General features: G+C 47.3%; 1 protein-coding gene across 4 annotated transcripts in view; it reads left to right on the forward strand.

Moving 5' to 3' along the window:
- Nucleotides 1-22,845, forward strand: part of POLD1 (DNA polymerase delta 1, catalytic subunit) — a 33,750-nt gene extending 10,905 nt beyond the window's left edge. For 2 of the 4 annotated variants that reach the window (XM_083709108.1, XM_083709109.1), the window contains exons 13-27: nt 1,465-1,656; nt 2,357-2,445; nt 5,055-5,171; nt 6,041-6,154; nt 7,716-7,863; nt 8,946-9,041; nt 10,969-11,106; nt 12,399-12,574; nt 12,845-12,997; nt 16,406-16,508; nt 17,583-17,715; nt 19,258-19,371; nt 20,477-20,529; nt 21,327-21,424; nt 22,507-22,845. In XM_083709108.1, coding sequence (XP_083565234.1) covers nt 1,465-1,656; nt 2,357-2,445; nt 5,055-5,171; nt 6,041-6,154; nt 7,716-7,863; nt 8,946-9,041; nt 10,969-11,106; nt 12,399-12,574; nt 12,845-12,997; nt 16,406-16,508; nt 17,583-17,715; nt 19,258-19,371; nt 20,477-20,529; nt 21,327-21,424; nt 22,507-22,603 — 1,821 coding nt within the window. In that variant the 3' untranslated portion in view covers nt 22,604-22,845. Of the gene's footprint in view, nt 1-1,464; nt 1,657-2,356; nt 2,446-5,054; nt 5,172-6,040; nt 6,155-7,715; nt 7,864-8,945; nt 9,042-10,968; nt 11,107-12,398; nt 12,575-12,844; nt 12,998-16,405; nt 16,509-17,582; nt 17,748-18,263; nt 18,713-19,257; nt 19,372-20,476; nt 20,530-21,326; nt 21,953-22,434 lie in introns of those variants that run through there. The other 2 variants (XR_014557429.1, XM_083709110.1) reach the window with 2 other exon arrangements.
- The last annotated feature ends 4,322 nt before the right edge of the window (nt 22,846-27,167 follow it).

Consider the following 27,167-nt stretch of genomic DNA (forward strand, 5'->3'; position numbering starts at 1 on the left):
TTAGCCTCCCAGAACGACCTTTTCTGGGGTTTCCTGGGCTCAAGGGCTGGCATGAAGCTGTATCTGTTTAGGGTCTTTACAAAGGACTATGTGACAGAATTTGAGAACTGCTCCTTTCCTGAGATTCTTATTAGTGCACAAGCTAGATTCATACTGGTTTTGTCTGAGGCAGGGTAAGTACCTAAGGTTTAGTGCCTGGCTTATGGGAGACTCTTGGAAAAGCCATTATCTTTGCAAGCAGTAATTTAGATTTTAGGGAAATTTAACTTTTTTAAAAGGCATATTTTTAAAACTCTTATGGTTGTGGAAATTCATTTAATTGTATACACTGATCATCAGAAGGCCCTCTTGTTTATGGAGTGGTGTTCCCGTATCCATCTGTTCTTTCCTGTGCTATCTCCACTTATAAAATTTATAACCTGACTTTCCAAACAAAATGAACTTTTAAAACATTTTAAAAATGTTTTCCCCCCAAAAGGAGCAATAAGGGTGGTGATGAAACTCTAAATGTCAGCCAATAAGATCAAGTAAAACCAAAAGGCATATAAACTACAAGAAATGGGTTGTCCAAAAGTTAGGGTTTTTTAGCCCAAGATTCTGAATCCTGTGATTCTTAACCAGCAACTGGTTCATAATGTTGAGGCCCGCCACCAAGAGTGGCTGTTAATCTACTAGATTAATCTACTTTCTTGGTGGCTGTTAATCTACTAGATCACTGTTTCCCAAACTTGAGTCGCCAGTTGTTTTTGGACTATAATGATGGGAGCTGTAGGCACCCCCAAAAAGCTGGAGACCCAAGTTTGGGAAACACTGTACAGTGGTACCTCGGGTTAAGTACTTAATTCGTTCCGGAGGTCCATACTTAACCTGAAACTGTTCTTAACCTGAAGCACCACTTTAGCTAATGGTGCCTCCTGCTGCTGCTGCGCCGCTGGAGCCCGATTTCTGTTCTTATCCTGAAGCAAAGTTCTTAAGCTGAAGCACTGTTTCTGGGTTAGCGAAGTCTGTAACCTGAAGCGTATGTAACCCGAGGTACCACTGTACTAAATAATGGAATCGTCAACAGCCTGTCTGCTTATAGCTCTTAAAGAATGGGGGAAAGTATGGAACAACCAATAACTTTATCCACCTTCTGTTCCCATCTATCCAAAAGTATTTGCTTTTTTCTGAATTTGCAAGCTTTTGCTCTCCATATCCCTCAAGCAAATAACCGTTGTCTCTTCAGAGGAAGCTGCCCATGGATATAATGTCAGCCCATGGATCCTTCTCACTCTGTGTTGTCAACTCTGAGTGGTGGCAGCTCTGCAGATTTCCCAGAGAGGTCTTTCTCAGCCCTACCTGGAGATGTCTGAACCTGTTCTCTCACACTGAACCTCCCCTTTGTTTCTGTTCATCCAGAAGGAAAGGTCTCTTTCCTGCCTTTTCCAAATCCAAAAGCCTTTTCTCTCCCCTCTCCTCTTGCAGAATGGCTCGGACCAGTCCCGTCGGCGACTGGCTGTGTACTGCCTCAAGGACGCCTACCTGCCCCTGCGGCTTTTGGAGAAGCTCATGTGTGTCATCAACTACATGGAGATGGCCAGAGTGACAGGTGTCCCTCTCAGCTACCTCCTGGCGCGTGGCCAGCAAATCAAGGTTGTCTCCCAGCTCCTGCGGCAGGTGAGAGTTCCTGGCTTTTTCTCTTGATTTGGACGCAAGGGAAAGCTATATTCCAGAGTGAGTGGCACCAAGCATCCAGTTTTGGATTCGGGGCTGTTTTCCACAGAGTTGCAATTATTTTTCAGGCTGCTAAGATCATATATATAAGACCAATTCTTCTTATATACATTAGTATCATTAAAAAAAAATAGTCAGAGAGGGGTTCACAGAAATCATTTGAGTTTTGAAAGCTTTCCATTAATAAACATGCACGTGGTTGTTCTAAAATGCAAAGCACTTTGCATTCCAAGGCAGCAGTCTTATATTCACTCACCTCTGAACAAGTCCCATTGAACTTGGTGGGGCTTACTTTTGAGTAGACATGGATAATATTGCAATGTAACTCTCATTCTTCACAAAACCCCTGTTAGATTGGCTCCGCTTTCCCTCCACCCAGACATTTTACTAGGGCCTAGTCACCTAATTCACGTTTGAGCAGTGATTTTTAATTCCCCAACTCTAACCCCTGCACCAAACTGCTTTTTAAATTATGTTAACTTCTAAAGTGCTCTCTTTGTTGTTTCTGTTGATATAATAAGAAGTGCAGGGATTGGCAGGCAGCACATGAGGCAAGTGGGACAGACCCACCTGGGCATAACACTGTGGTTGATGGGAGAGCGCCAAGGCAAATCCCAAACTAACAACTTCTCTCTGCCCAAAGGCCATGAAGCAGAATCTGGTTATGCCGGTGGTGAAGTCAGAAGGCGGGGAAGACTATGCTGGGGCTACCGTCATTGAACCTCTGAAAGGGTAAGGCCAGCAGGACCTGAAGCTGGGGAAATCTGCCTCCCTAAGCCAGGGTCAAGAGTGAGGCTGGGGGTTTTTCACAGCCTGTTGTGAGTTGGTGCAGAAAAGCACTGGGGTGACATCTTGGAGCAGGGATGGAGGCCAGGAGGGGAGGAAGGGGCAGGGCTGAGGATAAGGCATCTGGAGCCCACGTTCTTCCACTTTGGGAGCAATGGAGAAGAAAATATCTACATTGGGTCCCAGTACATTTTGTTGTTGTTGTTTAGTCGTTTAGTCGTGTCCGACTCTTCGTGACCCCATGGACCAGAGCACGCCAGGCACTTCTGTCTTCCACTGCCTCCCGCAGTTTGGTCAGACTCATGTTGGTAGCTTCGAGAACACTGTCCAACCATCTCATCCTCTGTCGTCCCCTTCTCCTTGTGCCCTCCATCTTTCCCAACATCAGGGTCTTTTCCAGGGAGTCTTCTCTTCTCATGAGGTGGCCAAAGTATTGGAGCCTCAGCTTCATGATCTGTCCTTCCAGTGAGCACTCAGGGTTGATTTCCTTAAGAATGGATAGGTTTGATCTTCTTGCAGTCCATGGGATTCTCAAGAGTCCTCCAGCACCATAATTCAAAAGCATCAATTCTTTGGCGATCAGCCTTCTTTATGGTGCAGCTCTCACTTCCATACATCACTACTGGGAAAACCATGGCTTTAACTATACGGACCTTTGTTGGCAAGGTGATGTCTCTGCTTTTTAAGATGCTGTCTAGGTTTGCCATTGCCTTTCTCCCAAGGAGCAGGCGTCTTTTAATTTCGTGACTGCTGTCACCATCTGCAGTGATCATGGAGCCCAAGAAAGTAAAATCTCTCACTGCCTCCATTTCTTCCCCTTCTATTTGCCAGAAGGTGATGGGCCCAGTGGCCATGATCTTCGTTTTTTTTGATGTTGAGCTTCAAACCATATTTTGCGCTCTCCTCTTTCACCCTCATTAAAAGGTTCTTTAACTCCTCCTCACTTTCTGCCATCAAGGTTGTGTCATCTGCATGTCTGAGGTTGTTGATATGTCTTCAGGCGATCTTGATTCCGGCTTGGGATTCATCCAGCCCAGCCTTTCGCATGATGAATTCTGCATATAAGTTAAATAAGCAGGGAGACAATGTACAGCCTTGTTGTACTCCTTTTCCAATTTTGAACCAATCAGTTGTTCCATATCCAGTTCTAACTGTAGCTTCTTGTCCCACATAGAGATTTCTCAGGAGAAAGATGAGGTGATCAGGCACTCCCATTTCTTTAAGAACTTGCCATAGTTTGCTGTGGTCGACACAGTCAAAGGCTTTTGCATAGTCAATGAAGCAGAAGTAGATGTCTTTCTGGAACTCTCTAGCTTTCTCCATAATCCAGCGCATGTTTGCAATTTGGTCTCTGGTTCCTCTGCCCCTTCGAAATCCAGCTTGCACTTCTGGGAGTTCTCGGTCCACATACTGCTTAAGCTTGCCTTGTAGAATTTTGAGCATAACCTTGCTAGCATGTGAAGTGAGTGCAATTGTGCGGTAGTTGGAACATTCTTTGGCACTTCCCTTCTTTTGGATTGGGATGTAGACTGATCTTCTCCAGTCTTCTGGCCACTGCTGAGTTTTCCAGATTTGCTGGCATATTGAGTGTAGCACCTTAACAGCATCATCTTTTAAAATTTTAAATACTTCAGCTGGAATATCATCACTTCCACTGGCCTTGCTATTAGCAGTGCTTTCTAAGGCCCATTTGACTTCACTCTCCAGGATGTCTGGCTCAAAGTCAGCAACCACACTACCTGGGGTATACGAGACATCCATTTCTTTCTGGTATAGTTCCTCTGTATTCTTGCCACCAGTACATTTAGGAGCACAATTTTAAGTGTTGGTGCTGACTTTTAACACCCTAAATGGCTTCATCCCTGTATACCTGAAGGAACGTCTCCACCCCCATCGTTCAGCCCGGACACTGAGGTCCAGCTCCGAGGGCCTTTTGGTGGTTCCCTCACTGAGAGAAGTGAGGTTACAGGGAACCAGGCAGAGGACCTCCTCAGTAGTGGCACCCGCTTTGTAGAACGCCCTCCCACCAGATGTTAAGGAAATAAACAACCACCTGACTTTCAGAGGATATCTGAAGGCAGCCCTGTTTAGGGAAGTTTTAAATGTTTGATGCTTTACTGTGCCTTAACGTTTTAATTTGCTGCAAGTCGCCCAGAGTGGCTGAGGCAAACCCAGTTAGGTGAGCGGGGTACAAAGAATAAATTATTATTGTAAGTTCTACCTTGGGAGAAGGATTCTGATGAGAATGAGTCATGGGGCTGGAAGTGGGAGAGATGGAACCAAGGATTGGGGCCTAGGGTAAGGTGTACAGTTTGTCGGAGCCAGGAAAGGGCCATGGCTCATAGCTTGCATGCAGAAGAAACCAATCCCTGGCATCTGCAGAGAGGGCTGGGAGAGACCCTTGGTTAAGGTCCTGGAGAGCCAATGCCGGTCAGTTTAGGCAGTACTGAGCTTGATGGACCAGTGACCCAAATCAGTGTTACAAGGCAGCTTCCTGTGTTTCTGTGTACGAAGGTGGGGCGGAAGATCATAACAGACCCGCTGTTCTCTTCTAGCTATTACGACGTGCCCATAGCGACCTTGGACTTCTCCTCCCTGTACCCTTCCATCATGATGGCTCACAACCTGTGCTATACCACGCTGCTGCAACAGGGGGCGGTTGATCGCTATGGGTGAGTAGAAAAGGATCTGATACAAAGGACTGCAGAGTTAATTGAAGGGAACAACAGCCTAAACTGCAGGGAGGAGTCAAGGAACCAGCTTTGCAGCCCTGGGGTGGTGGGGGAGTGCTCCTCCCTGGTGAGCTCCCATTGCTTTGTCCCAGCTTCTGCCAACCTAGCAGTTCAAAAGCATGCCAGCGTAAGTAGATAAATAGGCACCACGGCATCGGGAAGGTAAATGGCATTTCCATGCATTCTGGTTTCCATCACAGTGTCCCGTTGCGCCAGAAGTTTATCTGTCTGTGGACAACCGCTGGCTCCGTCAGCCTGAAAGCAAGATGAGCGACGCAACCCCATAGTTGCCTTTGACTGGACTTAACTGTCCAGGGGTCCTTTACCTTTACTTTTTCTTACATGGGGGATCCTAAGTAAGATGAAAAGTCGGGGGGGTTATTAGGTTGTCTTTGTTTTTGTTATGTATTTGTGTTTTTTTATATTGCGATTTTATGTTGTGAACCATTCTGAGATCTGCGGCTATAGAGCTGTATATAAATTTTAATAATAGTAGTAATAATAATGATAATAGTAATAATAATAATAAATAATAATAATAATAAATGTGTGAGACCACCTTGGCTGTATCACTGATGTCCCAGAAGAAGGGGGAGAGCTATTTTATTTCCTGACATGGTCTTATGGGAGATAAAATTAGGGGAGCAGGGAACTGGGGCGAGTGACCATGGAAGCTATCCAAGTGGCATATATTAGTGGACCCCAATAATAGTGGAGGGTATATAGCAGGGAGGGGCTGGAGACTGGGGTGGTGTTGTGTGTCCAAGGGGGTGGCTAGGCTCTGATGGATTGTCAGTTTTTCCTCCTAGGCTTTCGGCAGAGCAGTTCATCCGCACCCCGACTGGGGACCACTTTGTGAAGGAGTCCGTCCGCAAAGGGCTGCTGCCTGAGATCTTGGAGAACCTCCTGGCTGCCCGCAAGAGGTGAAGTAGGAGGCACATGTCTGGAGCGGTGGGGGAGTTTTCGGGTGTAAGATAATTGGAAGAAAGGAGGGCAGGCCCATAACTTGGGGTTCAAGCGCCTTCCTTGCACACAGAGTGTTCCTGGGTCAATCCCCCAGCACCTCCAGCTGATAGCAGAACCAGGACCTTGGGCAGCTGTTGGCAGTCCTAGTAGACAATACCTGACTTAGAGGGGCCGATAATCCAGCTCATAGGAAGGCATCTTCCTGTGCAAGACCAGGCACCTGGAGAAGGAGTTCTGGTTTCCTGACTTGGAAATAAGGTTTAAGCAGCCTTGTATTAAAGAACTCACCTGGTAGCCACAGGGGACAAGGAATTGGATGCTGGCGAGTGCATGGAACTGTACGTTGGTGAGTGATCAGGCTGGTGGAGGAAGGACCAATTATTCTGCTGCCTGCTGTGTACCCACATGGGAGATGCCAGAGGAAAGAAGGCCCTCTCCTCCTTACACAGCATAGAAATGCAAAAGGCTCCTATGCTGGCAGAGGAGTGGAGCTCTCCTTGCTAGCGATGTTCTGTTTCAGGCTAGTAACTTTTGTAGGCTTATTTGCAAGCGTGCTCTAAGGGAAGGATGTCTGGGATGCATGGCAGGAGGGAGGAAGGTGAGATACCTTAAGTGCTTGGAACCCTGGAGGTATTTAGAGATTTGGTATGGAAAGGAGTATAGCTTGGCTTTGCGGGTGGCAAGCAAAGTGCATTTCTGGCAAAGGCATACATCATCTAGAATTTGGGAATGGCACTTGAATAAACTTGAGGCAGTGCTGGGGATTGGGGAAGGAAGGTAGGATATAGCCCTATTATGAGGAAAAAAGCAAACCACTGGAAGAAGGGACACCTTTTTATTTTTGCATCCTTCTCCAATGAGAATCTTTCATGTTAGATTTCTGTTGCTTTTGGGGAAGAGAGTTTTTATTTTTCATCAAATTATGAATGCAAAAGCAAGTCATACAACCTATTGTTCTCATATGCTATAAACATTTCGGTTTTCAAACGCTGTAAGCCCAGAAATAAATGCTTCGGTTTTTGAACATGGCTCAGAGGTTGAACGTGCCCTATGGCTTCTGTTTTGAGTTTTCTGTATTGAGGCTTCCGTATTCAGTTTTCCGTTTTCGAACATTTTGGAACTCGAACGGTCTCCCAGAACGGATTACATTCGAAAACCGAGATACCACTGTACTCTTTTTACATTCTTTTAACGCAGGTGTGGCAGATGTAATATAGTATCTTGTAATTTTTTTAAAAAAAGTTTTATTAAAGATATTACAATGATGGATATTTAACGGTGGAAATGTATATTTGAAAACTTTAATGGAAACGGTATCTTGTATTTTTAACTTGTGAACTGCCTTGAGATCTTTTAATGAAGGGTGGTATATTCATCGTCTTCACCATCCAGAGGGCTTAGAAGGCTGCTAAAAAGAGTTTCACTTAACCGATGTGCACATTGGTGGCTGGTAGGCCAGTACAGAACTGTTGTGGTCATTCTTCACTCCTTCTTTGTTCTGTCCCATTTTTGGCTCAGGGCCAAGGGAGAGCTGAAGCGGGAGACTGACCCATTCAAGCGCCAAGTGCTGGACGGACGGCAGCTGGCGCTCAAGGTCAGCGCCAACTCTGTGTACGGCTTCACTGGCGCCCAGGTGGGCAAACTGCCTTGCCTTGAGATCTCTCAGGTAAGTCTGCCCACCCCCTTCAAACTCAGGGGAGTTGTCAGGTTATGGTTTTATAGTACAATGCACAAGCGTCAACGAAAGACAGGGAAAACACCTATTACAGATTCCCTGTTTACCAGATCGGCCGGTTGCATATCAGCCGCGGGGCAGATCAGTCGGTTATTAAGTTATCCCTCATTTGCTATCGCGAGCTGACTGGACTGAATTGTTGTGCTGATCTTCGTGGTCTGCTTATAATTTATGAAGCAAACTTTCTGACCCTTTGAAAACGAAACAAGGTTCTGCAGTTAATGGGTGGCGAGTTCAGGGAAGTCAAAAGGAAGTACTGCTCGCAAAAAGCCCAATTTAAACTTCATGGAATCCACCGCTACAAAGAGGCATTGCTTGCCAGTCGCTTAGATTAGTTTTTGGAAAGATTAGATAAACCCAGGCAGGGCAGAGAGCTGCTATCTACAGGCTAGCTATAAACTGTGACAGATAAATGGAAGCAACATATCCTAGATCTCGTGAGTGCTCAGATACTGGGAACAAACAGCAGGGTAAGCCCACTGCCCAGTCGTTACCTGCTGGTTGCAGCTCAGAGGTATCTGGTTGGCTGCTTTTGGAAGCGAAATACTGAATTTCATGGATTTTCGCTTTCCTAGTTTTATTTCTGTAGGGTAGGTTAGTCAGCAGGGAAATGTTTGGGTGTAATGGGTACAGCATCTCCAACAATGCCGTGTCTAAACTAGGCCTGATCCAGCCCACAAAGTATTTTCTGGTGACTTACCCACTTCCGATCCAATCTGCAGTATCTGGGGCAAATGGCATGCGTCTTCTTGCAGATTAGGGTGCCCTTGAGCACTCTGGAGACAGGAAGGGATGTTCGGATCTGCTTCTGTGGTTCTTGGGTGTTGGGAGCACTGCTTCCTGTTTCTGAAGCAATGCAACTTGGTAGCATCTGTGAGCCTCAGGAAAACCCTACAGCTAGCAAAGTATGGCTGGGGATTCAGGTTAAGCTTTTAAGGAAGCGGTAAGCAAAAGTCTCCTTCAGCCCTTTTGTCTGTCCTCTGAAATACATCGTTTTAACCCTTCTTTTCCAGAGTGTGACTGGGTTTGGGCGTCAGATGATTGAGAAGACGAAGCAGCTGGTGGAATCCAAGTACACAATCGCCAACGGTTACAGTTCTGACGCCAAGGTTGGAGGGGGAATGCAGGATAATGTGTCTCTTTTTTGGGTGGAGCAGATTGGGGAAAGCCCTAGAAGGACATCTACGGCAGTGTTAAAGATGACCAGCACTAAAGCTGTCTGACCTCAGTTTGGGGGCCTTGTTCTGGCACCTCACACACTGTCTTTGGCAGCATTTATCTTTTTAAATATAATTTTTATTGACTTTTACATTTTATCATAGTAACATCATAACAAAAAATGCAGTTCCCAGGCTTCCCCCTCCCCCCACAACTTCTCTCAACTTCCTTTTCTAGTTTTTTATATAATAACTTCTCCTGCTTTCTTTATTATATCTTAATATTAAATTCTTTAAATTCAATAATTTTATACTCTTGTCATTTTACCATCATCTTTATACTTCCTGTATTTGTTTTGTTAATTGTAAGTGTTTGCTCACATCCTGCTAGTGAGTCCATTTCTTTACATTGTTTCTGTAGGTACAGCATAAATGGTTCCCAGTCTTTTTTAAAGTCACTATTACCCTTGTCTCTAAGTCTTTCAGTTAGCTTTGCCATTTCAGCGTATTCCACCAGTTTTTCTTGCCATTCTTCTTTAATTGGTAATTTGTCGCTTTTCCATCTTTGGACTGGCAATATCCTAGCCGCGGTTGTAGCATACATAAAAAGTTTCTTCTTCTCTTTTGGCAAATCTTGACCTGAAATGCCTAGCAAAAACGCTTCTGGTCTTTTAACAAATGTTGTCTCAAACATTCTTTTCATTTCATTATAAATCATTACCCAATAATTTTTAATTATTTTATAATTCCACCGCATATGAAAAAAAGTGCCTTCTTTTTCTTTACATTTCCAACACTTATTGGAGCTTGTTCTGTACATTTTTGCAGGAGTTGATACATCATTTTCATATAATTCTCTTTTAACAATACAGTTGTACCTCTACTTACGTATCCCTCTGGATACGGAATCTTCGGGTTATGGCCACGGCAACCCCGGAAGTATATACTTCTGGGTTTCGCCGCATGCGCAGAAGCGTGTCTCTATTTACGTAATTTTCGTGGTGCAAACGGACCCCCGGAACTAATTAAGTTCATATCTGGAGGGTCCACTGTATGTTGTTGTTTAGTCGGTTAGTCGTGTCCGACTCTTCGTGACCCCATGGACCAGAACACGCCAGGCACTCCTGTCTTCCACTGCCTCCCACAGTTTGGTCAAACTCATGTTGGTAGCTTCGAGAACACTGTCCAACCATCTCGTCCTCTGTCGTCCCCTTCTTCTTGTGCCCTCAATCTTTCCCAACATCAGGGTCTTTTCCAGGGAGTCTTCTCTGCTCATGAGGTGGCCAAAGTACTGGAGCCTTAGCTTCACGGTCTGTCCTTCCAGTGAGCACTCAGGGCTGATTTCCTTAAGAATGGATAGGTTTGATCTTCTTGCAGTCCATGGGACTCTCAAGAGTCTCCTCCAGCACCATAATTCAAAAGCATCAATTCTTTGGCGATCAGCCTTCTTTATGGTCCAGCTCTCACTTCCATACATCACTACAGGGGAAACCTTGGCTTTAATTATATGGACAATCAGTAAATTTTAAATTGACTTTCCACAATTTTCCCCAGTCTTCCATATGGATATTGTGTCATTTTTAAAGTCTGTTCGGCGGCATTTATCATGCTCGCAATGGCCGTTGGTAAGGGAGGAGTCACAGCAGGGAGGCCACCGGACAGTCAGAAGGGAAAGAGATCTTGTGGCTGGGAAAGTGGCACAGGCAGGGAAATGGGGCAGGGGACGAACCAGACAGAAGCTGCAAGAGGAAGAGAAAGCGACACACTGTGGCTTGTGGTGGAGGCAGCTGGCATAGCTGTCCTGCGGCTGAGAAGCTGTGAGACGCGGAGAGACGGGTAGCAGTTTCCAGAGTTTCATTGCGGCCTTCTCCCCTAACAGGTAGTATACGGGGACACAGACTCCGTCATGTGCCGCTTGGGTGTGCCGTCAGTCGCCGAGGCCATGGAGATAGGCAGGGACGCAGCTGCCTGGGTCTCCAGCCATTTCATTCCCCCCATCAAGCTAGAGTTTGAGAAGGTGAGTCTCAGAAAAGCCTCTCCATCTCCCATCGCCACCCGCTGGGTTCGTAACTTTGGAAACCCTCGGCCATAAGATTCCCATATAACGCTAGGAAGTGCCTTGACGTAAGAGGTGGAAAACAGAGATGACGTTTGGAGTGGATGGGCAGGGAGGAAGGAGATGGGAAATGAAGAAGACCAAGGGCACATACCTTTACACTGGTACATGTCGAGGAAGCTTGTTAACACTGATAGCATCTTCCCTGTGATTAAAGGTAAAGGGACCCCTGACCATTAGGTCCAGTCGTGACCGACTCTGGGGTTGCGGCGCTCATCTCGCTTTATTGGCCGAGGGAGCCGGTGTACAGCTTCCAGGTCATGTGGCCAGCATGACTAAGCCGCTTCTGGCGAACCAGAGCAGCGCACGGAAACGCCGTTTACCTTCCCGCCATAGTGGTACCTATTTATCTACTTGCACTTTGATGTGCTTTCGAACTGCTAGGTTGGCAGGAGCAGGGACCCAGCAACGGGAGCTCACCCCGTGGCGGGGATTCGAACCGCGACCTTCTGATCGGCAAGTCCTAGGCTCTGTGGTTTAACCAACAGCGCCACCCGCGTCCCTCCCTGTGATTGTGTGGGCCTAAACTAGACGTGATGTCTGCTGCGCAATTAGAATCATAGAGTTGGGAGAGAAGAAACCCAAGAGTTATCTAGCCCAACTTCCTGCGGTGCAGGAATCTCAACTAAAGCATCCATGACGGATTAACGTACCTATCTTCTGTTAGTGTACCCCAATTAATGCACCCATCTTCTGTTAATGTAAATAAGCAGCCGAGGGGAAGCCTGAGCACCCTCGAGACCACATGGAATGGGCAAAGGGTGTGTGAGCTTAATGGGGGAAACTGAGCGCTTCAAAAATGCTATTTTAATTTCAAAGCAAGCCTCCCGTGGCATCCAAACCCTGTGCAGTTACTGAACAGGTACTTGAAACATCCACTGTTTCAGCTGAAAAAGCAATCATAATTTGAAAAAGAAAGTCTGTTCATCCTAGAATCATAAAATCGCAGAATTGTAGAGTTGGCAGCGACCACAGGGGTCATCTAGTCCAACCCCCACAAGGCAGGAATATTTCACTCAATGTGGGGCTCGAACCCACAACCCTGAGATTTAAAAATCTCATTCTCTAATGAATTAGCTGTTCCAGATGCTGCCCAACATGAACCTTCTGAAATAAGTTTCAACTTTAGTGCCTGAAGGCTCCTATGTGATAACACAGACCTTTACTGTTTTCTCAATCTGTCCGCGCACCAGGTGTACTTCCCCTATCTCCTGATCAACAAGAAACGCTATGCTGGCCTCTATTTCTCTTCCAACCCTGACACCCACGACAAGATGGACTGTAAGGGCATCGAGACCGTGCGCCGAGACAACTGCCCCCTAGTGGCAAACCTCATCAACACCTGCCTACAGAAGCTGCTCATAGATAGGTCTGTAGGTGTTTGTTTAAGACGAAGCCCCGTTCTGGTCTGCTGAGCGGTTGTGGGCATGATCCGAGGCTGAACAATATTTATCTCAAATTCCTGGATGCTGGGACAAAACTCTTAGAAACGGGCTCCTACGAATGGCAAACCCGACTATAGCATCCCAGCTTTCTGTAGCCTCCCTGAAGGGTCAGAACCTTGATTCATTCTGGGATGGTTCTCTTCTGCGGGAAAGAGAGGAGGGGCTCAGATTATTCCACGCTTCCTTCTCTGCAGGGACCCTACAGGTGCAGTGGCCCATGCCAAGGAGGTGATCTCCGATCTGCTTTGCAACAGAGTCGACATCTCGCAGCTGGTGATCACCAAGGAACTGACACGTACAGCAGATGAATATGCAGGTCGCCAGGCTCATGTGGAGCTGGCCGAGCGGTGAGTACAGCAAAGGAAGAGGCGGCACTTTTCCCCACCTTATCTTATTGGGTTGGGGGCAGGGGGAAAGAAATGCATCACTTCCGAAGAGAGCGAGGGTGGTGGTCCTGGCCCCAAGACACCCCACATATTTAGACTGAACATGAAACTCCCTTTATGTTAGGTCTGACCATCATTTATTTAACTGGCAGCATCTCTCTCAAGGTTCTGCACTTAGGCAGAACCAGATGCACAAATATGAGATGTGGGGACGCTTACTAGTAGTACAGTGGCACCTTGGTTCTCAAACACCTTGGTACACACACAGTTTGGAACCCAAACACTGCAAACCTGGAAGTAAGTGTTCCGGTTTGAGAATGTTTTTCGGAAGCCGAATGTGCTCTGTTTTGAATGTTATGCTTCTGATTTGAGTGCCACTCTTCTGTTTTGAATGTTACACTGAGGTCGCTCTGTTTTTGCTACTTCTTTTGTGTTTTTGTGGCTTTTTGGTTTGTTTTCATGACTGTGGAACCCAGTTCGGCTATAGATAGATAGATAGATAGATAGATAGATAGATAGATAGATAGATAGATTGTGTGTCTTTCATTTTATGGATCAATGGTCTCATTAAATAGTAAAATCCATGTTAAATTGCTGTGTTAGGGGTTGTTTTGAAAAGTCTGGAATGGATTCATCCATTTTGCCTTACTTTCTATGGGAAAACGTGCCTTGGTTTTAGAATGCTTTGATTTTGGAACGGACTTCTGGAACGGATTAAGTTTGAGAACCAAGGTACCACTGTACATGTAAAAGGGATCAAGGGGGGTCTTAGTAGATCACAAGCTTAACATGAGTCAACAGTGTGATGCAGCAGCAAATAAAAGCTGATGCTATTCCTGCATCAACAGAACTATAGTTTCCTGATAAAGGGAAGTAATACTACCACTCTATTCTGCCTTGATCAGACCACACCTAGAATACTGTGTCCAATTCTGGGCACCATAATTTAAGAAGGATGGTGCTAAACGGGAACGTGTGCAGAGGAGGGCAACCAAGATGATCAAGGGTCTGGAAACTAAGCCTTATGAGGAGCGGTTGAAGGAGCTGGGTACGTTTAGCCTGCGAAAAAGAAGACATAATAGCCATATTCAAATATTTGAAGGGCTGTCGTATGGAAGATGGAACAAGCTTGTTTTTTCCTGCTCTGGAGGATAGGACCTGAACCAATGGCTTCAAGTTACAAGAAAGGAGATTCCAGCTATATATCAGGAAGAACTTTCGGACAGTAAGAGCTGTCTGACAGTGGAACGGTCTCCCTTGGGATGCTCTGGACTCTCCTCCCTTGGAGGTTTTAAAGCAGAGGTTGGATGGTGGCCACCTGTCATGGATGCTTTAGCCAAGATTCCTGCATTGCAGGGGGTTGGACTAGATGACCCTTGGGGTCCCTTCCAACTATACAATTCTATGATTCTAGGTTTTCAAGCAGAGTCTTTTCCAGCCCTGCCACCTGAGATCCTCATAACTGGAGACGCCGTGCATTGGACCCATAGGAGCCAATTCCTAGGGCCTCAGGGGTCATTGCCCTCTCCCCCCGCAATAAAATATTTGAGGGGGGCTGGGCTTCCCCAGAATTGACGGGCATTGCCATTCAAATGAGAGCAGGAGGGTATTATGGGAGCCAGTGTGGTGTAGTGGTGAAGAGCGGTAGACTCGTAATCTGGTGAATCAGGTTCGCTTCCCCGCTCCTCCACATGCAGCTGCTGGGTGACCTTGGGCTAGTCACACTCCTTGAAGTCTCTCAGCCCCACTCACCTCACAGAGTGTTTGTTGTGGGGGAGGAAGGGAAAGGAGAATGTTAGCCGCTTTGAGACTCCTTCGGGTAGTGATAAAGCGGGATATCAAATCCAAACTACTACTACTACTACTACTACTACTACTCTTCTTCTTCTTCTTCTTCTTCTTCTTCTTCTTCTTCTTCTTCTTCTTCTTCTTCTTCTTCTTCTGTCTCTCCTCTTCCCCCTCCTCCCTCCCCTTTGACTTTCTTTCCCCTGAGTTATTGAGGCCCGTCTGCCCTTAGGACAGCGGAAAAAGGTGTGTGGGTGTGGGGCGGCTGGTGAGGCATGACCGAAGGGAAGGGCAGAAATAGTTATGGCCAGCGCAGCTGCAAGTGGAACCTTCTGTGCCGCCCACCCCTCCTGCTCTGGGCTTCCTGTCTGACTGCCGCCACTTCATCTCCCTCGCACAGGCACACGTTCCGGTGCGACAGACCTGCTCCTTTTGCTTCGCTGCCTCTTGACAAACAAAAGTTTGGGTGGCGAAAGTGTCCCCGGTGGGGCCGCCTTTGCGGGACAGGGCTGGTACCAGTTTGCCCTCGTGCTTCGTTCTGTACCATCATCTTTTTCAAGATGTTTCTCAGCGGTGCCTCCGCTGTTGGAAAATATGTTAATAGCGTTATTATCGCACCTGGGGTCGCATGTTGGGCTTTTCGGCATCTCACGTTTTAACTTCTTCCAGCACCTTTTGAGGGACTCGTCCTGTTTTGTATGCGTCTATTTTCAGTAATGTCAGCTTTTATTAAATCTCAAAAAACGTCCAGTAATCGCACCAGAATGCTAAATACGTACACATTATAAATACCTTTCAGATACATAGATTCATGTTTTGCCACATAGAAAAGCTGTTACATTTGTCAACACTTATATTTATTCTTCATCAATGCAGTTGGAGGATTTCATAGATAATTAAAATGTTCTCTTTTTTATTTTAGTTTATTTATAAAAATGCATAGACCGCTATTTCATAAAAATATGTCAGAGCATCAGGGCAGTTCACAACAAAAATACATGAAACCATATAAAAAGTTGTATACAGTAGTACCTCGGGTTACAGACGCTTCAGGTTACAGACGCTTCAGGTTACAGACTCCGCTAACCCAGAAATAGTACCTCGGGTTAAGAACTTTGCTTCAGGATGAGAACAGAAATCGCATGGTGGCAGCAGCGGGAGGCCCCATTAGCTAAAGTGGTGCTTCAGGTTAAGAACAGTTTCAGGTTAAGAACAGACCTCCAGAACAAATTAAGTTCTTAACCCGAGGTACCACTGTATAATCTCTCACTCCAATCAGTTCTGTGTGTTTATTCATCTTTGCTACCTTCCTGATTTTTGCCAGCTATTCTTTTGGTGTTTGAGGTGACCCGGTTTTCAATTTTAGTGCATCAAGCATAAAACAAACAAAGTTACTGCTTTTAAAGTCATGCTGCTCTCACGCACATGCACCCCCAGATCCCTTCTGGCTCTGAAAACATTCCTCAGTCCCTCTCTGCAGTGCCTCCTTCTGCTTAATACATCCTTGGGGGTTGGTTCGATCCTGGCGCGCCACCTTCCAGTCTGGCTCATCATGTGACACCTCCTCATGGCTTCTCCCCTTAGGATGCGTCGGCGGGATCCTGGCAGCGCTCCCAACCTGGGGGACCGGGTTCCGTACGTTATTATCGGTGCTGCCAAAGGCGTAGCAGCTTACATGAAATCTGAAGTGAGTAATGGGGAGAGGGATGCAATGGGCAATAGGGACTAGTAACTGGGGGGGGGGGGAAGGATACAGGCTTGTACATACCGTATTTTTTGTTTTATAAGACTCACTTTTTCCTTCCTTAAAAGTATGGGGAAATGTGTGTGCGTCTTATGGAGCGAATGCAGGCTGCGCAGCTACCCCAGAAGCCAGAACAGCAAGAGGGATTGCTGCTTTCGCTGCGCAGCGATCCCTCTTGCTGTTCTGGCTTCTGAGATTCAGAATATTTTTTTTCTAGTTTTCCTCCTCCAAAAACTAGGTGCGTCTTGTGGTCCGGTGCGTCTTATAGAGCGAAAAATACAGTATATGCTTCTTCAGGTGCAAAGCTGCATTGAAATGTGCAGCGCTAGCACTGCAAAATACTTGCCGGGGGGCGGAGATGGCCATTCACCATTAGGCTTCAAGGAGGAAGAGGTTTTTGGAAACAGGAACTCAAAGTGGGGCTCAGGAAGCCGTAGTTCAGTGATAAGAGCACCTGCTTTTGCAGGCCTGCGAGGCGCCAGGTTCAACCCCAGCACCTCCAGATTGGGCTAGGGGACCCCGCAGAGCTGCTGCCAATCAGTGTAGACAATACTGAACTGGATGGACCAGTGGCCTGACTGTACAAGGCTGCTTCCGGCGTTCCTAAACCATTTCTGATGTGAGTTTTGGAGCCCCTCTTCCCCACCAGTTTTCACTAGGTTGGCTTTAGTGCTTCTGCTGGATCTTGTTTGGGGTTAGTTAATCTGTGGGTTGGCGCATAACTAGGTCTGTTTCTACCACTTTCGTATCCTCTCTTCCTCCCTGCTGAACCGGGGAAGGAAGGACAAAACCTCTAGCACTGATTGAATCAAACTGACTGCTGCTACCATGAACTTCCCATGTTATGGCCTGTGCATAGACACCTCCATACATACTGCCTACCTTCAGGTTTCCAGGGTGATTAGGCAACAAGACTGCAGAGGCAGAGAGGGGTATGTCCTGGGTGCTAAGGTGCACTCGTAACCCGACACCCACCTCTTCCCTGCTTTTATGGCTTTCCCCTGTTTGTCTCCCCAGGATCCCATCTACGTGCTGGAGAATAACCTGCCCATTGACACGCAGTACTACCTAGAGCAGCAGCTTGCCAAGCCCCTCTTGCGCATCTTCGAGCCCATCTTGGGAGAGGGCAAGGCGCAGAACGTCTTGCTGAGTGAGTGTGGCCGCTGGCTCTGCTTTCTGTGGGTTTTTTTTTAAATAAATATTTATTGAGATTTTACAGAATCGTAACAAAATACAGCGAAAAAAGAGAAAAAAGAAAACAGAGAAATACAAGATACAAAAAGCAGAAAGTAAAGAAAAAGAAAAAGAAAGAAGAAAAAACCCCTCTCTTCTTTTTTTAACTTTAAAGTTCATTACCTTGTTTCCTTGACCTCCTCACACCTCCCCTTTTTGTATTCCTGTTTACATAATCAAATCAGCAAATCCTTGCCCTCTTTCAATTTATCATCTTTAACTTTGTATCTTAACATATCACAACTCAAATGTTTTCATCCATCAATTCGTTTTTGCATACTCTTTCTAACTTTATCACTAATGCCACTTATTTTCAATCCAACATCATTTTAGCATTCATAAATTTTACACTGTTTCTGTAGATAGTCTTTAAATTTCTTCCAGTCCTCTTCCACCAGCTCCTCTCCTAGGTCTCGGATTCTGCCAGTCATCTCCGCCAGCTCCATATAGTCCTGCTTTCTGGAGAAGAGAGAGGAAGAGACCCCGTGATCCTACAAAAAGGCTACAGAGCCCATAATCATTCTCATCCTAAATTGGGATTAATTTTGGTGGCATCCATAACCAAACCCCTGTCGCTGTGTATCTGCGTCTGGTCCACCCTCTTTGCGCTTGGTGAACTCCAAGCAGTGTCTCACCGCCGCAGGGGAGTGATCTCAGTGGGGAGCCCTACAGGTCTTCTCAGGAGGGATTGTTTATTTACTTCTTCTGTTACGTTTTTTACTCCACCAGGAACTTATCCTTCTCGAGCAGGAATTCCCAAACGTGGGTCTCCAGCTGTTTTTGGACTACAGTTCCCATCATCCCTCACCGCTGGTCCTGCTAGCTAGGGATGACGGGAGTTGTAGTCCAAAAACAGCGGGAGACCAGAGTTTGGGAAACGCTGTTCTAGAGAAACAAGAGTCTCCCTTGCTTGACCCTGACCCCCACCCCCATGGATTAGTAGGAAATAGCAGTATGGGCCATCTTTCGGAAAGAGACTCTTACCCCAGACTCTTTCTTCATCTGTTTTGGCAGAAGCTATATGTTTTCCGCCACCCAGTCCTGCTCCCCCTTCTGCTGCTTTCGTGCTCCTTCACGTAGTCACAGAAAAGGGGGTAAAACCTCCTACGACAGCAAGAGCTGTTCGACAGTGGAACGGTCTCCCTCGGGAGGTTGTGGACTCTCCTTCCTTGGAGGTTTTTAAGCAGAGGTTGGGTGGCCATCTGTCATGGATGCTTTAGCTGAGATTCCTGCAATGCTGGGGGTTGGGCTAGATGACCCCTGGGTACAATTCTATGAGTATGCAGGCACAGGTGGCTTATTCTACGGGAGGTGCTGCCAGGGAAATCTGGGTACCAATCCCTTTCCATGGACAGGGCAAGAGACAGCTGGAATACGGATCTTTACCCTCTCCTCCCCACTGCTGCAATGTATTGGAGGTGGCGTACGTGCTTGACCCTTCATTTCCTTCCCTTTGCAGAGGGGGAACACACTCGCTGCAAAACAGTCCTGACAGCCAAAGTCGGAGGGCTAATGGCGTTTGCTACTAAACGGAGCACCTGCATCGGTTGCCGGGCTGTGCTCAACCACCATGGTGAGATCCTGTCCCCGCCTGTCTTTCCTGGCCTCCGCTTTGCAGAGCCTTATGTCAAAAACAAGTCCCCTCCCCTACCCTCCCCCATCAGGCGCTTCTAACCAGCAGCGCATGTTGCAAGTTCCTTTTGCCGGAATTTGCCACAGAGTGGATGGAGCGTGTGTCACAAAACGGTGCCTCTGCTGAGCTTTTGTTACCAGCAGGAAAACCTTGCTGTACACACACACACACACACACACACACACACACACACACTGACCTCTGGGCACCTCTGCTTACTTCCCTGTTCTCCCTCTTTCTCAAGTTTGCAGATGGGAGGGGGGGGCTACTTGCAAGTTGTGGGAGAGGATCTGAAACCACGTTTCTGGGTTTGTTTGAAGATACGTGGCACTGTTAAAGGGGGTGGGCTCTGCCAGGATGCCTGAATTCCCTGGGATGGGAGTAATTTCTTGTGGGCGGTTTGGAGAACGGCTGGGAGCAGAGGGCCTTCTCGGTAGTGGCACCCTCCCTGTGGAACACCCTCCCACCAGATGTCAAAGACAACTGTAACTTTTAGAAGACATCTGAAGGCAGCCCTGCTTAGGGAAGTTTTTTATGTTTGATGCTTAATCGTGTTTTTAATATTCTGTAGGGGGCTGCCCAGAGTGGCTGGGAAAACACAGCCAGATGGGCATGGTATAAATAATAAATTATTATTATTATTATTAATTCCTGGGTTCTTTCTGGTTACTTACCGGAGATTTCCCAAACGTCTTACATGCACTAGAGAAAGAGACAGAAGTTTTTTGTGACAAGAGCCCTCTCTGACTGCAAACTTGATCGCGTTGTACCAGAAAGCAGGTACCTAGCAGCAAGGAGATGGCAGAATGAGTAATTTTAGATCAATCCGACACAGCAAAAATTCCTCCCCGGACCCGGCTGGTCAGGTCCTGGGCATGAGCAAAAATTCATTCCACCTCATCGTCTCAGCACAAGTGTAAACAGGCTGCCTTGTCGTTCCATCCTGATTGTGGCTTCCCTTTGGAATGGGGCGGCAGGGAAGGAACTCCAAAGTGGAAATGGGATAGGGAGGAAAATGGCTTTCTGATGTGCTTTCCTCCATCAGGTGCTGTGTGCAAGTTTTGCCTGGGCCGCCAGTCTGAGCTTTACCAGAAGGAGGTAGGTGGTAGAGCCTACTGGGTTGAGTGGGAGAGCAAGGGACTCCAACAGCAAAGACAGAGGAGGAGCCCAGGTGGCCTGCATACTGAGGCACAAGCCTCTGAATTAAACTTGTACCTTGGAAATTCCTCCCTTCATTGGGAGAGGAATGGGGCTGTGAGCAAGCCACTGGGAATTTTACGTGGATAGGAAATGGGGTTTCCTGGTGGTGTGGCCCGTGCACTGACCTGGGAAGTCTCCGGTTTGAAGCTCGCTTTGCCATGAACTCACTGGGTGGCCTTAAGTCAAAGGTAAAGGAACCCCTGACCATTAGGTCCAGTCGTGACTGACTCTAGGGTTGCAGCGCTCATCTCGCTTTATTGGCTGAGGGAGCCGGCGTACAGCTTCCGGGTCATGTGGCCAGCATGACTAAGCTGCTTCTGGCAAACCAGAGCAGCGCACGGAAACATCGTTTACCTTCCCGCCGGAGCAGTACCTATTTATCTACTTGCACTTTGACGTGCTTTCGAACTGCTAGGTTGGCAGGAGCAGGGACCGAGCAACAGGAGCTCACCCCGTCATGGGGATTCGAACCGCCGACCTTCTGACTGGCAAGTCCTAGGCTCTGTGGTTTAGCCCACAGCGCCACCCGCGTCCCACAGCCTTAAGTCTATCTTGCAACAAATGATGCTGAACTACTTGTAGACATTGTGAGGATCCACAACCGCAGTCTGCGTGGGTTTTGAGAGGGCCATGGAACAATTGGGTCCAAATGCCTTGGTCCTGCCACCCACCTCCTCTTCTCCCTCTCCCCACAGGTGACCCATCTGAGCTCTCTGGAGGAGAAGTTCTCGCGCTTGTGGACGCAGTGCCAGCGGTGCCAAGGGAGCCTCCACGAGGATGTGCTGTGTACCAGGTGAGGGGCTGGCTGCTCACCACACCTTTGCTGAGCAGCCACCAGCTCTTGCCCGTTCCCACGGGATAATGGGCTAAAATATGACTTTACGCCACCCCTGGGTGTTTACAGCTGCTTATCAGGCCGGTTTGAGAACAGCAAACAGATGGCTCCCGCAGAGAGCTAGCGGGGTGCTAGTACTCCTGAAGATGTTTATTACCTTTATAAATATAACACCTGTCAGATGCTGGCAGCAGCCAGGGGTGTGGAGAGAGAGAGAGAGAGAGCCTTCTGCTCCAGCACATGAGATATCAGCTGGGGTTGCTTGGATATACCAGTGGGACATACTTGTGTGTAAATCGGGAAACAACGGCCACCACGGTCTGGTGTGCTCAGGTAGCAAGTCCTGAGGCTGGCAGAGTGGGCTGCACTATATTCTTCTGCATGAATAGGGTACCGTTTCTGAATGTTCCATTTAAACTCCCCCCCCCCCAACACAAATTCCTTGCAAATACATGACAAGCCCAGCCGCACTAGTTTCCTTGCAGAGTACCATATTTTTCGCTCTATAAGATGCACCAGACCACAAGGCGCACCTAGTTTTTGGAGGAGGAAAACAAGAAAAAAAAATATTCTGCATCTCGGAAGCCAGAACAGCAAGAGGGATCGCTGCGCAGTGAAAGCAGCAATCCCTCTTGCTGTTCTGGCTTCTGGGATAGCTGAGCAGCCTGCATTCGCTCCCTAAGACGCACACACATTTCCCCTTACTTTTTAGGAGGGAAAAACTGAGTCTTATAGAGCAAAAAATACGGTATTTCTAGAGAGGAACGCTCCAAAACAAGAATCCCCGCCCCACCCGCAAACCTGCAGCCTAAAGCAGTACAGCCCATTCTACCACCTCATACAAATTGACAGAAACAGGGAACGATTATGTGAGCGCAGATTTCTGGGTTCTGTTGGGCCCCTTTTCCTGAAGGGGAGACTCAGTTTCCCCCCTAGTGTTTCCAAGCATCATCAGGCTCTTCTGTTAGTCTCCTAAATGCAGGCTGCCAATTAAGTGTCACTCCCACCCCTGAACGAATTTTTCTCCCAACTCCTTTCAGCCGTGACTGCCCCATCTTTTACATGAGGAAGAAAGTGCAGAAGGACCTTGATGACCAGGAAGTGCTGATCTCACGCTTTGGCCCTCCCACGTGGTGATACCTCTTTGCCTTCCGTACATCCGACTGAACCCCACCACCACCCATTATTCCCTTTTAAAGGCGCAGCAAGGCTCGGTTATGCTGCAGGGGAAATTGCTCCCTCCCCTTGCCCAGTTCTGCTCTGGGCATCGCTTCTGTTGCCAGGATCAACAGCTGATACCATCAGGAAAGCTCCCTGGAGATGATTGCGGGGGCTATGTTTTGTATGAATTTCTACCAATAAAGATTTCTTTTTTTCTACATGCGAGTGGTGTATGTGGGGTAACCTGAGCTGCTCTTGAGTTCTACAGGAGGAGGACTAAAGGATAGCAGAAGCCAGATGTGTTTTAGGATAGAAACCAGTGGAAAAAAGACAGTCACGGAACCAAAAAATTACACAAAACAAATGAAATGCCGTGAAAATCCCTGATGTTATTTGTTGGCTATGAAAGTGAGTTGTAAACTTAATATTAGGGTGAATTTTCTGACACCATATAATTTTTTTTTTATATATTACTAACGTTCCTAAATACTAAGAAAAGGTCATCCACAAATCTCTTATATATGAGTATTTCATCAAAATAAGGATTAGCCATTCGGTTATAAAAGAAATCTTCCTCAAGTTGATTAGTTCAGTGAAACGAGTTTTGTAGCCGGCATCTCGTTAAGTCTTTGTTTAATTCTAGGTTAATTTTTTTCCTTAAACTTTCTGATTTTTGTTATTTAGTTTAACTCTATAGTTGATTACATCTTGTTTCAGGGATTTTCATGGCATTTCCATTTGTTTTGTGTAATTAGATGTGTTTTAGGAGCAGGTGACTGCAGGGACCGCTAGGCTCAAGAAACACCTGCCATACGGAAGCTATAAAGGTGGCACCGCTGACCTCTATTGCCAGGTGTTGCATTAACGTTTTGAGGATTGCTTTTGCTTTATTCCTAGGAGAACTGTACCTGAGACACTTAATCTGTGGGTCATGGGTTCGAGTCTCACATTAGTAAAAGGTTTCTGCATTGCAGGGGGTTGGACTAGATGACCCTGGTGGCCCCCTCTGACTCTACGATTCTATGATCAGCATGCATTCAACAAGCAAACGTAAAAGGGGTCCTTCTGCATCATGGCAAAGACCTATCTAGTTTCCCACAGTGGTCAGAGATTTGTGAGAAGCCCACAAGCAAAACAAGAGGGCAATGGCCCTCTCCCACTTTCCATGCCCAAGCAGGATGAAATCAGATTTGTGCTTGCAACTTTATTGTCTTATATGATGGAGGGTAAACATGGAAATTTGGGCATCAAGGCAATCTCCTGACGGCATTTCGAGATGGCACATAGCATTGCCCTTGCCGTGTTCTGCACACCCCAGTTCTCATGATCCCCTCCTCCTTCACTGCCACGGTCATTTGCCAAACGAGATAAGGAGGACCATAAATTACTCCTAAACATTTATTTAGCGCCGGCTGAGTGCATGGTGTCGCCCGCTTGCACTCCATGACCAGGTGGTTGCAGTCAACCTTAGTGTGCGACCAAAATAACGCAAATAAAAGCAGTTAACTCAGGTGGCTAGAGAGTTGCTTTTTTGTTTTTAAGCGCGCAGGAATGCCAGGCTTCAAATCCCAGCTTAGCCAGGACGTGTCGTTCTGGGGCAAGTTGGAAGATAGGAAGAAGCTCTGTTCTACCAGGTCAGTCTGTTTATTCTAGCCCAATACTGTATACTGAAGCAGTCCAGAGTCTCAGGCAATAGTACCTGCTGCTCCCCTGTTCTTCTAACTTGGGAGTGGGGAAGCTTTGGTCCTCCAGATGTTTCTACACAACAACTCTCATCCGCCCCAGCAAACATAGCCAGTGGCCAGGCCTAATGGGAGCAACATCTGGAGGACCAAAGGTCAGCAAAGTATGTCTTCAGCTGCTGACCTACAATCCTCCCCTTCCCACACCCAGTTGCCTTCCTCTCGGCTTCAGTTTCCTAGCTGTAAAATCATTAATTTTTATCCTACCCTTCCTCCAAGAGAATCGGGCAGAGGCGGATTTAGGGGAGCACAACCGGTTCGGTCACACTGGCCGTGGAGCCTCGGGGACACCGCAACCATAATGCGTAGCTCAGTTGGTGGAGCATGAGATTCTTAACCTCAGGGTCGTAGGTTTGAGCCCCGTGTTGGGCGAAAGAGTCCTGCAATGCAGAAGTTTGGACTAGATGACTCGCGGTCCCTGCCACCTCTGCAATTCTGTTGTTTAGAAAGGAGCAGGAGAAGAGTGAATAAATGGAAATAAAAGGTTTCCTTCCCTTTGCTAAAAAGAAAAAACCCAATGGAGCAGGAGAGATGGGTGCCAAATGTTGGCGTCACACAGGGTGCGCTGAAATTTGAGACCCCCAGGTCCACCGTTGAATTATGGGTGCATGCATGGGATGTTCTCTGCCTGCTTAATCCTCCACACCCCTACCAGGTAGTTCAGGCTGGGAGCTGGCAACTGGCTCAAGGTCACCTGGTGTCCTTCATGGGTGGACCAACCTGGTCTCAGGCTTGCAGGGTTGTGGCGAAGAAGGCGGCTTCACAGGGCATGAAAAATGTGACGAAATGCCGTGTTGCACACTTCAGCTAGTAACTGGGGCTTCCGGCAGTGACCTTTGACCTTTCCTTATAACTTGGCCTGACCGCAGCTGGCGGCTGGTGGTAACATCTTCCTGCCCTACTCCCTTGAAGATGGGATGTCACCAGTTAGTTAGAAACTTGAGCAAGGAGTGGGGAGGGGAGAGATTAAAGGGAGGCAGTAAATCGGGGCTGGTGCAGGCTCTCTCCCCCCCCACACACTTTCCCCCCATTCTCTATTGAGTCAGGGCCCTCCCCCAATCCAGATGGAGGAGTCAGGGCAGCGGAGATAATGAGGAAAGGTGTCTCAAGGAGATAAGCAATCTTCCAGATTCTTTCGCAAGTCGTGACTCCCTAGCCGCTCATGTGAGCATCTCTCATGAGGTGGGGAGGGCGCAGAATGGTGCCAGGTTGTACCCACAAGGGAAGAGCTCTGCCAGGTCAGGCCAGCGGCCCATCTAGTCCGGCATCTATTCTCGCAGTGGCCGAACAGATCCCACAAGCAGATCCTCAGTGCAATGGTTCTTTCTGGTTTCCAGAAACTGGTATTCGGGCACATACCTGGACTGGATAGCACAGTTCAGATCAGAGCGTGGTGCTGATAACGGCAAGATTGTAGGCTGCATATCCCGGCAGATGATCCTTGCAACTCTACAATTCTGGGATTCTGTGCTGCCTCCACAGCGGAAGCCAAACTCGCCACTAGTGGTGCTCAGTGACTTTTGCAAAGCTCCTTTGCCTACCCATTAGAAGGTTTTGCAAGTCCGGTAGCAGCTTAAAGAGAGCAGATTCGCGGCGGCGTAAACTTTCTTGCTTCGTGGCATAAAGCTTTATCCTTAGCCGTGGGTTCCCCTTCCACCCTTAGCTCAGGTTAACAGTTTTGTCTCTTAGTGAGCAAGAGTACCCTCGCATTTTTCTGCTTTCCCGCATGTTCAGTACAGTGGTACCTCTGGTTACATACGCTTCAGGTTACAGACTCGGCTAACCCAGAAATAGTACCTCGGGTTAAGAACTTTGTTTCAGGATGAGAACAGAAATTGTGCTCCGGCGGCGCTGCAGCAGCGGGAGGCCCCATTAGCTAAAGTGGTGCTTCAGGTTAAGAACATTTTCAAGTTAAGAACGGACCTCCAGAACGAATTAAGTACGTAACCAGAGGTACCACTGTATGTGAAACCCACAGGATGACAAATGCGAGTGCATTTCAGCTTTTATACTACCCTTGGCAGCTGATGCAAAGTCACTTTTGTGGCATTGGGTCAGTTGACCACACACCAGACCCTCAATCTTTAAAAGAAGTACAGTTCGTTAGTTAAAGTTAATTGCCCCCTCCCCCTGTCTTCCTACCAAAAGTCTCAATGCGGCTCACAGTTTGAAAAAGCAACCACCATTATTACTAAACAACGGTAACAACAAGCCGTGAAAACCAAAAAGAAACACTTGCTTCTATTTCTCCATAACATCCGAATGAAGAGAGGCTGTGCAGTCTCCAGACTGTTGCCTGGATGCAGTGGTGAAATGGATGGTGAAAAACAAGCTAAGGTTGAATCCTGGCACTGTGGGTGAGTAGCTCCCACATCCGAGCAATTGGTCAGTTGCCAACCCTGGATGGCAGTGCTGGATTAAACCTTGTGGAGGCCCCAAGGAAGTTGAAATCTTGGAAGGGGCCTATCTTGCAAATGATCTCCTTGATATGTTTTTGCAATTTATTTCAAGATCAAATCAATATTGTTTTGATCCGTTGTCGCGGGGCCCCTAAAAGGCCCATAGGCCGGTGGCTACTCTACCTATTTGGTAATCCAGCACTGCTGAATTGTGCTGCACACAAGGAGCAGGTGTGCAGTTTGGAAGTGCTTCTGAATGCATCTCTGTCGCTGGAGACTCAGGTAGCCTCAGTGGCGAAAAGTGCCTGTTACCAACTGCGGCTGGTTTGGCAGCTGCAGCCATTCCTGGACCTGAAAAGCCTTTCCACAGTAGTTTCGTGCATTGCTTACTTCAAGACT

Source organism: Podarcis gaigeae (assembly GCF_964106915.1).
Source record: "Podarcis gaigeae genome assembly, chromosome: 13".
Taxonomy (NCBI): domain Eukaryota; kingdom Metazoa; phylum Chordata; class Lepidosauria; order Squamata; family Lacertidae; genus Podarcis; species Podarcis gaigeae.